Source organism: Gadus morhua, chromosome 16, assembly GCF_902167405.1.
Source record: "Gadus morhua chromosome 16, gadMor3.0, whole genome shotgun sequence".
NCBI lineage: Eukaryota > Metazoa > Chordata > Actinopteri > Gadiformes > Gadidae > Gadus > Gadus morhua.
The window spans coordinates 2,896,915-2,909,644 of record NC_044063.1 but is presented as its reverse complement, the minus strand read 5'-3'; the positions used below and the strand labels follow the sequence as shown (position 1 = coordinate 2,909,644).

Genomic DNA, 12,730 nt, shown 5'->3' with positions numbered 1-12,730 from the left:
GATTTGGAGGTAGGTAGTTAGCTAGGATGTGTGTGGTTCCTAGGAAGCAAGTACAACAATAAGCTCCAAAATTCATGGCCACAATTCTGTTAGTAAATCGTTTAACAAGCCTTATACGCCTACATAACAAAAGTCATTGTCCACAAAACAAACTCTCATTGCTCAGTATACCCAAACAAGGAGTTCATAGGCTCACAGCTCTCAAGGTGTTCAGTGTCTCTGAACAAAGGAAAGGGGTGTGGTCACAGGTCTGTCTTAACTAGTTGTGGCAGGGCAGGGAGTGATCAACTGATCGACATGGGCGGATTGGGACAATGTGGGCAAACAACTGGTTCTGTGAGGTGAGGAGGGAAACAGATAATCTTCCAAACGATAGCCCTTCTGATATGCACCCTTTATTAGTTAACAGTAATAAGCAGCAACAGATAATGATTTGTCTGTTTATTTAATGATTTATTTGGCTCCGCCAACACAAATAGATCCGCAACTGGACTGGGACTGAACTGGTGCCCAGCAACACATAAACACACTAGCAATCTAAGCTACATAAAGACGTTAATAACATTAACGGTTGTTAGAACACCTGAAAGTGGAGTGATACATTTATAGTTTAAAATCCCAGTGCTGTTATACTCTATATCAGCCCTCATGGAATGCCTCTTGTCCAGTCAAATGACTTGGTCAGAATTTACCGTCGGAATTTAAATAAGATTCTCTGTCAGTACAGTAATCTCACTATATTTCAAGATTATCTATGTAATACAATGGTTTTATTCTAAATGGAGGGAAAGTATAGGATGTTAATTGATTTCCTGTAAGATAAAAACTCATATTTAACAATTATTCGCAGAAAGCGAAGCGAATAGTGAATATACTACACGTGAACACTCTACATTAATTTAATTTACGCTAAATATAATAATAATACTTTTTTCAGGTATTATTTATTATTAGCAGTTTATTTGTTTTTATTAGCGTGACGAGATGACCATCACGCACGCAATACAATATCCCGAGTTTGAGATCTAAATTATGGGATATTGCCTAATATCCCGAGATAGCGAACCAATCAAATTGCGCCATTTTAGGAGGTTCACGTGTAGCATATGCTAATAGGTCATTATTGTGACTGCACCTTTAGCAATATTAACTGTGGGATCAAGGTTTCAGTTCGTTTTTCCGACACCACTTTACGCAACAGTGATGTAAAGTGTTGAAACCATTTCCCATCGGTCATCGTGGAGCCTGATTCTTAGGGCGGGGGAAGAGATAAAAATGTTTGGTTAAGGTGCATCGGTCTCTGACAGCCATCTGTCTTACACTCGCTGAAGGTGGTTCATCTTCAAAACGCTTCAGGACCTGTGGGATGGAGAGCACACGCTAGGATGAAACAACCACATGCGGTTGGTTGAGGTCAGCTCTATCTGGATGGACAGGAATGTGAGGCTGTCCATCAAACAACCAGACATCCGCATGAGAGAAGGACACTCACTCCGCACACCAGCCTAACAAGAACGATCTGGGTGACTTGCCTTTCTGAAGAGTTCGTCGATGTGGTCCTCGTGTGCGTGGTGCTTGAAGATCTCCACAAGGTGTTGGATTAAAAAAGAACCTTTCTGTGAATGTCTATACGACACCGTGTCTGCAGAATAGAGTGAAAAGATAATTAGAAGTCGTTGATCAGAGAAGGGTGTTCATTTGCAAGTCCTGATTCCAACAGTTCCAGTTGTTTGGTATCCTCAACCTATTCTGTAATGAAGACTTAACTTTATCGGCACAGACAAAATTATATCAACTCACCGGCGGTGCAGGACAGAAGTGAAACCATGTCTTTTTCTTTGTGCTCCCTGTGAATAGCATCCTCCTCGATGTCTGCGTCCACTTCATCTGCCAGGTGAGGTGGGAGGGCCGCATCCACCTGCACTACCGGGGCCTGCTCTGGGACAGACCCAGGCCCATCGCAGACTATCGCAGAGCCATCATCCACTGGAAGAGAATACAGTGAACGGAGTAGACCAGTAATTCACTAAAGGTTTCGGGAATAATTTAAAACGTAATATGGTAGATGAGGTTTATGATTATGGTATGTTCAAATCGAAAAAAGGAACCCAAGCACACCTCCTCTGCAGGCTTGGATGATGATGACTTTGGGTTTGTTGATCAGTTTTGGACAACGAATCGTATCCAAGTGTTTGTAGATATTGTCAATGGGGAACTGGTCGGGGACTCCATCGCAGTGATGGACGCCTACAATGGCTCCCTTCACCCCATGGGACATGATAACCACAAAGACAGAGTCTGTCGTGGCCAGACGGGGGTCTTTAGAAAACCTTTTGACGGCCTCGTCCATCTCCTGTGCGAGAACATGAATCAGTCAACGACGCTCATCGCAGGACCACAGATCAGATGATACCTCATGTGTGAGTGAGGCCCAACGTACCGCTCCGCTGAGGTCTCTGTGACGCTCCACGTTGTATCCCAGTGAGATCAGCAGTTTGCTCATATCCTCCTCGTCTTTCTCAGCACCATCCCGATCATTCTCTTTGTCAAAGTGCACGTTGGTGATCAGCAGAGCCATGCGCGTCCTGTTGGCTGGGGCCATGACGGCGTATATCTGACCACATCATTCAATAGGAGAAAGGAAACAGGTGCATGACATATGACTGACACAGCATTCATTATCTTATCTGATCGTTTGATACCTTGATAGTTCACGTCAATTAATATGAGCCTATGCCGATCAGAACAAACCACCAGATAACCGTTTATGGTTGGCTAAAACACATGCATGAGGTCAATGTTAGAGGAATAACAAGATATGAATGAGGAGCAGCAACATGACGACGCAGCCTTTAAAGGACAGAGGAAGGACTAACGTTGTCTCTGTCCTTCAGCTTCTCTGTCTTGAACTGCTCAGAGCTGAGGATGAGTTCAGAGGTCCTGCCCTTCGTCTCTGTTGGGGAAACTCCCAGGAACAGAAAATAAAGATCACTCGTACAATTGCTGCAGTGTTTTACTTGACAAATTTGATCCGAATAACTGCATGCAAGTCACCTTTAAACGATGCTTTAACCTCCTGAGATCCAGCCAAATGGTTTCCTGCTCGCATGTTAATGAAAGAGAAAACATCAATCAGAGATTTATTAAATGTCTCTTATCAAGGACATCTGAACTCACATTACAATGGAATATATATGTCTCGCAACTGACTTTTGGAATAAAACCAATGCAGTGAATACAATGTTGTGACTTTATAGCATTTAAAAATTCTTTCTTCATCCCTCAAGAATGAAGCCATCATATATTCTCCTCAGGTCAGATCTGTTACATAAACGTATAAAAATGCCATAAACGTTTATGACTTCTGCCATTAAGTGCAATTTGGTTTTTGTTGTGACAAGTTTACATTGTGCTTGGGTTGTCTTGATTATGACAAGTTGACATAAATCAAAGTGACATTACCTTAAGTTGTCTTTGTCCTGACAAGTTGACATTAAATCAGTTTGGGATGTATTTATAATGACAACTTGACATTAACCAGGATGGCATTACCAGACAACTAGTGATAAACAGAAAATCCACCTCTTTTTGTATTCATGAAATGTTGACACAATGATTATTATAATTAGATGTGCACGATCCAAGTGCTTCTGATCCCGAAACAGTCAAGCCTGATTTAGATAAACTATTGGATGTCGAAAAGATCCCTTTGTTTGGGCAGATCAAGTACATTCTTAACATTGATACTATGTGGGTGCTTTGCAGTAAAATGTTGATTCCATTGTCCTTTGACTCGCATCTCCATGCATATCGTGTAAAGTAGACAGTGAGTGGATTTTGCTCAAACCTGGAGATGAGCTTGACCACACATCACTTGACACGTATACAGTTGATGATAATTTGTATGTTGGATTGAGACATTTTGTTTAAATGCTTGGAATGTTTTTGGCAGATGCCTGGAGTGGTGTGTGTGGTGCAAGTGTTGCTAGATCATGACTCAGTTAAGCTCTACTGGTATCGGCCTCCAGTTCATTTTTTAGTGATTGTTTGATGATTGCATTTTATTGTGTTTTATATTTGTTGAATGTTGTAGGACAAAATATGATGCATGCTTTATATCGGAGGGTTTCATTATAGACGTTGTTTGAGCTATTCAGTTATAAGATTTAATAATAAAACATATATTTAGTTTGTTTGCTTAATATATATATTTGCTTAAATACTATGATTATTTGATATTTATTTGCTTGTTTGTATTATAAATTAAAGTTAATTAAAATGATGGGCCAGCTGTGGCGCACCGGGTGTCTGACCTATAGATAGAGGTAGGAGGGAATAGGTAAGACAGGCACTGGGAAGGGTCATGGTTCTTTACCAGCTGTACCAGAGAGACAAAGGAGATGAGGCGACAGGTTCCCAGTCAGGCACATTTGTTTTGTTTGCTTGTAACACCGGAAAATAAACTTCCAGAAACCCAAAAATCCCAACTGGACAGTTGACTCGTTACCCACACTGCGTAAGATTCGTCCCCCCTGTTGCTCAGTTTGATTTCTTTATATTCCAGTTATTGTTTTATTGAGGAAAAATCGCCACTACAGACGGGTTACATGGTTATTTTAACCTATGAATTTTAGATTGCATCTCCCTGAGATTACTACTTATAAACATAAAGGTCCAAGGGTTTGTTCAAAATTGCACAAAATTGGAAAAAAGACAAGGACAATCCACACACACAGGCAGGTAAAGATTCACCTATCGAGATGATGGACCAATTCAGGAATGTACTTTCTTAATTTTGTCCTGAGACCAATCATCTCTTTCAAAAGATGTCACCCACTAACCTGACCCCTCCACCGTGCAAGGTTTCTTAGTGGTCACTTCTTCTTCTGATTCACTTCTGTTTCTTTTCTGGCCTCCATTTCCTGAAGATAAATTTAAATGGGTAATGGGTAAAGTTGAGTCTACAAACCTGTAATAAGCCTTTAAAAGGTATCCGGTCGAATCTGCATTTTTTTGAAGAACATTCAGTAGGCCTACGTCATATGTTCTTCAGGGAGCCAAGGAACAAAGCACCACCACGCAAAACACTAACCTCCCGTTTTTTTCCTTGGCTCTACTACCGTCTTGTCCCCATGTCCTAGGATGAGAAAGGGATTGTCAGAAAAAAAAAAAGACAAGACAGTCCACAGGCAGGTCAAGTTCAACCTATCGAGATGCTGGACCACTCAAGGAAGAATACTTTCTTAATGTGTCGGGACTCGAGTAATCATTTTGTACTGAGACCAATCATCTCATTCAAAAGATGACATTCCTAACACAATTTTACTTTAGAACTAAAATAGAAATGAACATATAATAGGACGAAACTTTTACCAATACTCAAACTCCTCGATGAGGCGGTAGACCCAATGTCTCCCCATTCCACGTCTTCAAGTTTTGGATACGTTTCTAGGACTTTCTCGTCCTGCAGAAGCCCAATGAACTCGGATTGTCTTCCTTTGTTAATGAGTATGTCCACGAGCTTGATAACGAGATCCTCTGCGTCCCCCTTATTGATGGAGTTTAGTTTGGTGTATTCGCGGCCAGTTATCAGTTCTTTCTCTATCACCTTGCCAAGTATGAATTGGGGATCTGCCGATAGAATTTCTTGAATGATTGTCTTGTTGCGTACAATAGCGTTATTGAGTGCCATTCTTGAACCTCAGGGAGAGAGGGTGAAAAGGAAACTGTTGTTATGCTCCTCCTCTTAAACAAATAAGACAATGACACAAAGACAGAGATCAAATGACAGAAATGTTTAGAAAAAAATATATAGGACTATATATATAGATAATTATATATATGTATATATGCATATAAAAAGTAATATGTATGTAACCGAGCGTTTTATTGTTGTGTCTATTGGGCAATATATAAAAGAAGAATCGAACAACTCCACTCACTGAACGGGGCGATCCTCTAATTATTTTCGCGCTCCCAACACACAGTCAAAACAGCGACCCACACGCAGACACTTCCGTTCGGCTCCTTCAAAATAAGAGTCCCTAACCGGAACTCGGTTACACATGCATAGCTGACAAATATTGATAGCCTAGTAATTTTGATATAGGCCTATTTAGAATAATTCAAGGCCTACTGTACACACAGCGTTAGACTATAATGGGGAGCTATATTAAAGGGGTAGTTCGGAATTTTGGACATAGGGCCTGATTCCGAAGTGAGCATTGGTATTCTATATCACTGGAGACAGTTTTCAACACATTTCATTCAGTCCTTCTAGTTGCAGAGTTCGCTCGTGCTAGGCTAGCGCAAGTCAACGGGCAATGCTAGCCTGCTATTAAAAACAGTTTTACCCACTCCAAAGTACACCCGAGGTAAATCAATTATAACGCCAGACTATAGATTTAAATGTCTGTGTTGATAGAATAATGTTAGAAATAAAACTAACCATGCATCGCATGAATCATCGAGGGACTACTTTCTCAGCAGAAGCGGAATTCTACTATGCGCTGGTTAGGTTTGTAACCGAATCACGACAGAAGAACGTAAACAACAGAGAAGCGTGGGACAGAAGCGCAATTGAACGACTAGGCAACATGATGGTTCAGTGTGCTTTTAGAAATTGTAGAAATAAACGGTACAGATGGGCACCACAAAGTTTCCACCAATTTCCAGTGCGAGATCCAGAAAGGACTCAACTGTGGCTTGTTGCTGCTGGCTTTGACATCAAAACACCGGCTCGTACATGTACGGTTAGTTGGATACAACAAATTCCTCATAATCGTCTTCAAAAGCAGATGCATCGCTAACTCCTCCAAACGTGGCCATATCTTGTTAATGTAATACGCTTGTAGAATTCCTTCGTTCACTGTACTCTGCGTTTGTAGCAATGACAGCGGCAGGTAACCTAGGTATCAGTCCGCCGCTGCCGTAGCCTACGTACAGGAATCTAAACACTGCTGCTGAGACCCCGCAATTCCCTCAAAATGCAATGCAATGCAAGGTTGGTTTTATTTCTAACATTATTCTATAAACAGACATTTAGATGTATAGTCTGTCGTTATAATTGATTTACCTCGGGTGTACTGTGGAGTGGGTAAGACTGTTTTTAATAGCAGGCTAGCATTGCCCGTTGACTTGCGCTAGCCTAGCACGAGCGAACTCTGCAACTAGAAGGACTGAATGAAATGTGTTGAAAACTGTCTCCAGTGATATAGAATACCAATGCTCACTTCGGAATCAGGCCCTATGTCCAAAATTCCGAACTACCCCTTTAACGCTTCAAGTTCATATGATTTAACACCCAAATTACAATATATATAGGCTACGTCACCATGCTGCAGTGGGAATAAAAATGGGTTGGGAAGCATGAAAATAATCGTCTTTTATGTGTGTATCAGATACGTAGGCTAATATGACACATATTTGTGTCACCATGGCAACGCGTGGAATTACGGCATTACGCCAGTTCACAACATTCCGCTGGCAGGAACGATCTATATCCGCGTAACATCTAAACTAAAGCTCATATGCATTCTCTGAATAAAGATTGTGAACATAAAGTCCACATTTCTCGCTAAAATTGTTATAAAAAAACCTGAAGATACAGAAACGGCCCTAAAATGTAGCATTTTACACGGCTGGCCGCCATCTTTCTTCTGTGGTGAAATAAGAAACTTGAAAGTCACGTAGTGCGGACGCAGTGTCCACTCTTTACAATGGAACGTTGACTTATAAACGTATTTTGGCCCTGAAACATTGACTAAGCTACGTGTTCGTCGTTTGCAGAAGAGTTCTCTTCTCGGGAGACTGGGTTGTCCTACGAGTACCCCTGGAGTCCTCGTTAGCCACGAGCGTTTTCACGACGTTCGTTACCAACGACTCTTTCGGGAAACGGTGTGAAAACTGTACGATGCTCGTACGATGCACTTCACGATCCACTTAGGCTAACATGCTTTCGGGAAACTGGGCCCTGAGCCGTCTTGCTTCCCTGTTTCTACTGGTCTCTGTTCTCCTTGGCTTCCAGGGAAGCTGGTTCCATGGCCCCTCCCACCTCACTGAGGGATTGAACCAAGCCCCCAGGAACAGTGCATGCTTCCGCAATCCACCAGTGCTCAGCGGCCAAGCAGGGTATTGCAGCTGTTTAAGCGGGCAATACCCGCTTAAACAGATTCAAGGGGCCCAGAAGTAGATATCTCCGTTCACTCCAATCCAAGTGGGGAACAGGAATGTGTTACGCTCGTGGCTAACGAGGACTCCAGGGGTACTCATATTGGAGCCAGTGGAAACGCCTCTACATCAGAGACGGAGTGCTAGTTAGACGCTTCTACTGCCTGGACGATACCCAATTCTATCCACAAGTAGTGCTGCCCCGCACCTTCCGGCCAGACATCATGAGACAGATGCATGAGGGACAAGTTGGCGGACATTTTGGTGTAGAGCGCACGGTAGCTCGGCTGCAAACCCGATACTTCTGGTACAGAATGAGGGAGGACGTTGCCCTGTGGTGTAACACCTGCACCAGCTGCGCAGCAAAAGCCAGGCCACGGAAGACACCACAAGCCCCCATGGGCACTGTTCGAGTCGGAGCGCCTATGGAGCGCATCGCTTTGGATATTATGGGGCCACTGAATGAGACTGAACAGATATGTGCTGGTAATACAGGACTATTTTACAAAATGGGTCGAAGCTTTTCCCCTACCTAACGAACAAGCTGTAACTGTGGCTGAAGTGCTCGCCTCCGAGTGGGTGTGTCGCTATGGAGCCCCGCAGACACTGCACAGCGACCAAGGCCGGAACTTCGAGTCTGAGGTGTTCCAGGAAATGTGCAAGCTGTTCGGGATCGACAAAACACACACCACACCTTTCCGTCCTCAGTCCGATGGGCAAGTTGAATGGTTCAATGCCACTCTGCAAAAGATCCTGGCCACGACAGCCGAGCGTTGCCACTGGGATTGGGACCTCATGATTCCCTACGCTGTCATGGCCTACAGAGCAACAAAGCACAGTTCAACTGGTTTCACCCCGAACTACATGATGTTTGGCCGGGAAGTGAGTGAGCCAGTAGACCTTGTATCCGGCCTGCCGCCGGACCCTGAACCAGCTCCCTCAGCCCCTGAGTATGTCCAGCACCTTCGAGAGCGACTGGAGCTGGCGCACCAAATCACCAGAGATGCTCTCGGAGAGTCTGTGGAACGTGCAAAGAGACAATATGACAAGAACTGTTGCCGCACACATGACAACGTTGGTGATGCTGTGTGGTACCTCATCAAAGGAACAAAAAAATTCAAGAACAGAGTGAGGAAGTTCCTCCCATCTTACGAAGGGCCATTCTTCGTTCTGGGTCAGTTGGACGACCTGGTTTATCGAATCCAGAAAGGGCCAAAGACTAAAGTAAAGGTGGTTCACCACGATCAGCTAAAGCCTTATCGCTGCCGGGACCCACTGGACAATACTTGGGCCCTGGAGCAAGCCCAGAGCTGGACACCAATGGAGGTGTCACCCCCAGACGACGTAGATCCTGCTGACACTCTACTGGGTCTGCCCCAGCTCTTCTCCAACACTGATGACAGCTCCAGCTTTCCCTCATCAGATCCATCTGTGGACATCCCTGTAGCTGCTGCTTCTCACCTTGACTCCTCCGTTCCTGTGGAGTGAAAGGACAGTGGGGGTTGTGCGGCGGTGCAGCACCCTCAGAGCCCTCGTTCTCAAAGGCCCCAGCGCAGGCGTAGACCACCGACTCAGTTTGGTGAGTGGGTGGCTCACTGAGCGCCCGGCTCACTGAGCGCCCGGCTCACTGAGCGCCCGTGTTCATGGGCAGTTCCAGGACTTTAAGGGCAATGTTTACAATGTTTAAAAACATAATAAGTTGCTTATTGCTTATGTTTTGTATTTCTCTTGGTAAAAAAAAAAATATATATATTAGAGCTGTCAGTTAAACGCGTTATTAACGGCGTTAACGCAAACCAAATTTAACGGCGTTAAATTTTTTAGCGCGCGATTAACGCAATTATTTTATTTTAAAAAAAAAAATAACTTTTTTTTTTCTTTGGCTCAAAACAAAGAAGCAGTAGCCTGACTGCTATGTTCAAATGACATTTGTTCAAAGCAGTCGTTTAATTGCACTATAGGCTCTTTTTTTGTATCGTCCTGTTTTGATCAGTAATGTTATCAATAAAAAATCATTTGCACAAGGCAAACAAACACTTCACCATGTTGATAAGAGAATTAAAATGAGAAGAATTATGGGACAAAAAAATCAAGGGATATTTAGCATAGAAAAATAATTTGCGATTAATCGCGATTAATTAGTTAACTATGACATTACTGCGATTAATCACGATTAAATATTTTAATCGCTTGACAGCTCTAATATATATGTTTGATACAAAGGCAACTGTTATAGGCTCTTCCAGCTAATTGTTATTTTCTATACTTAAAAAAAAAGAAAGAAACTTGACATAATGCTTGTTGTATGCACTATGGGGTAAACTGCATTTGGTTCTGCAGGTTTGCATTTTTCTGTTAATATTTTGAGTAATTACAGAGAACTACTATTATCCTTAAAATGCTAATTATATCTTCTACTCGTAGTCTGAACGATGGGTATTGTAATGCCTTTTCAGAATTTGTTCTGCTCAACTGTAATATGTGCACTAAACGCAACACACTGTTCAATTCTTGCCTTTGCACTACAAGCTACACTTTATCGTCATTCCTCTTAAATCGACGCCTACTAGTTATACTGCACCCTTTGAACTATATTGAATGTGTATGGGGGCTGTATATCTGTATGGACATGTTGGTGTATTATTGTGCTGGATTGAAAAATCTGTTTTGATTGTCATCCAGAGTGGGGGTAGTGTTACGAGAGTGGCGTATGTGTGTGCGCGAGAATGTCTGTGTGTGTGTGTGTGTGAGTGACGTCAGCGAATGAGTCGACGAATGAGTGAACGAGCGATTGAGCGAGTGTCAGTCTAGGAGGAATGAAACGAGTCCGGTTGTGTTTTCCGAGTTACGTGTACTGTTATAAATAACTGAATAAAGTACCAAACGCCGAGAATCCGTGCCCGTGTCTTCCGACCTCTAAACAGACCCACTGCCGGTTATAGTGAAGGGTGTTACCCCCGAAAGGACATCGGCCCTGGAGGGAACGTCTCCCCTGTGCTCCCGGACTAAGGTCTGAGAGCCAAGAAGCAGGAAAGGTGTAACAAATGTGTCTCCGCAAAAAATGTCTGGATATCAATCAAAGGATCATAATTATCTTTATGCCATGCCTACTAAAAAAATGCAAGTTTTATCTTTTCAAAACGCCACCTCAAGCGTTTTATTACCCGTTTTATGTTACTATTTTTTTGCTGGAGAAGGAGGGGTGGGCAACTGAAAGGAGTCGTAGTGAAACAAATGCTGTTTCGGCCCGGGATTCAAGAGGGCCTAGTGCACGGCTCCGTTAACTTCTCATGTCCGAGGTTTTTCCTTTTACTTAACATGAATGACGTTGATGGTTTTTAGGCACTGTGGTGACTTTTTATCACTAAAAGTGTTTTTGTGATGAAGGGATTTTTAGACTGGTTCAGCTGCTGCTCAATGACACAGTCCTCTGCTTGCGATCATTGCGATTCACCATTTATTGATCCATTTATTCAAAAGATCTAAAGACAAAGAACGGGTGCATTACGGTATCATTTTTATAATATTGTTAATAGCCTAATAAACATTTCAGTTGCGTTAGTATTTAATTTTTCATTTGCTTGTTTAGCTGTGTATGGCAGTTAACAATGTTGGTGTATTACAATTATTTATGTGGGTAGGCTACCCCACCCTCATTGCTGATCGATATGGTACCATTTATTTGTATATCAATTATTGATTGCATTTTTAGTAAATAGTTGGAAGGAATCTGTTTCTTAAAGGCACCCAGTGCAACTTTATGTAAACATTCAATGAAAAATAAACATTCAATTTCTAGTCTTTTTTACACGTAGTAAGTTTCAATAACTCCATACCATTACATATCGACATTCAAGGAGCAAAGATGAGACGTCGCTGTGTGGTGAGAACTGATAGAAAATCGTAAACAACAACAATCGCCGTGGGGAGAAGCCATTTTTCCATTGACTGGAAGCCTGCTTTATTTATTGTAGGTTACAAAAAATAAAGAAAATGGCGGCATTGTTGTTATCGATTTTCTATCAGTTCTCACCACACAACGACGTCTCATCTTTGCTGCTTGAATGTCGGTATGTAATGGTATGGAGTTATTGAAACTTACTACGTGTAAAAAAGACTAGAAATTGAATGTTTATTTTTAAGCCTCGAAAGTTGCACTGGGTGCCTTTAAGCAATAACATTGAACTGTATTTTTTTCTAGGCCTACATAGATTTACTATGTTGGCCATTTTTGCAAAATTACTTGAAATCCTTATCATAACCCACTTAGAGCCACTGAGTTAGAAGTACTGACATGAAAATTAAACAAGTCAATCATCTGTGGAACGGGCAGGGCTCGAACAACTACAGCCAATGATTTCCAGACCCACCGAGTGGCATACGACAGTGAGTACGTCAATCAAACGGTCGTACTGCACTCCCCCTCCCCCGCTCCCCGCGCGTGACCCCTTCGTGCACGTACTCTAAGCTCGTGACCCAGCTTCTGTTTGTTGCTATCCTGCGGTAGCTACTGGAGCTAGCTAACTAGCTAATGGCTAGTGTTCGCTCGTGCATGATTGCG

General features: G+C 42.6%; 4 protein-coding genes across 5 annotated transcripts in view; 1 reads left to right on the top strand and 3 right to left on the bottom strand.

Moving 5' to 3' along the window:
* Positions 1–12,730, top strand: part of LOC115560668 (vitellogenin-2) — a 434,163-nt gene that overhangs the window by 77,941 nt on the left and 343,492 nt on the right.
* LOC115560655 (uncharacterized) overlaps positions 1–12,730 on the bottom strand; it is a 553,265-nt gene that overhangs the window by 347,214 nt on the left and 193,321 nt on the right. The gene's annotated exons all lie outside the window — the stretch shown is intronic.
* The window catches only part of LOC115560714 (myelin transcription factor 1-like protein), a 44,116-nt gene that overhangs the window by 4,932 nt on the left and 26,454 nt on the right, over positions 1–12,730 (bottom strand). The window lies entirely within an intron of this gene.
* The window catches only part of LOC115560686 (caspase-1-like), a 158,848-nt gene continuing 146,497 nt past the window's right edge, over positions 380–12,730 (bottom strand). The window contains exons 1-11 of one of the 3 annotated variants that reach the window (XM_030380176.1): positions 5,943–6,017; positions 5,374–5,700; positions 5,093–5,137; positions 4,842–4,922; positions 3,055–3,099; positions 2,877–2,965; positions 2,441–2,614; positions 2,119–2,353; positions 1,801–1,986; positions 1,533–1,642; positions 380–1,359 (exon numbers count right to left, since the gene is read on the bottom strand). In XM_030380176.1, coding sequence (XP_030236036.1) covers positions 1,234–1,359; positions 1,533–1,642; positions 1,801–1,986; positions 2,119–2,353; positions 2,441–2,614; positions 2,877–2,965; positions 3,055–3,099; positions 4,842–4,922; positions 5,093–5,137; positions 5,374–5,692 — 1,410 coding nt within the window. In that variant the 5' untranslated portion in view covers positions 5,693–5,700; positions 5,943–6,017 and the 3' untranslated portion in view covers positions 380–1,233. Of the gene's footprint in view, positions 1,360–1,532; positions 1,643–1,800; positions 1,987–2,118; positions 2,354–2,440; positions 2,615–2,876; positions 2,966–3,054; positions 3,100–4,841; positions 4,923–5,092; positions 5,138–5,373; positions 5,744–5,942; positions 6,018–12,730 lie in introns of those variants that run through there. The other 2 variants (XM_030380175.1, XM_030380178.1) reach the window with 2 other exon arrangements.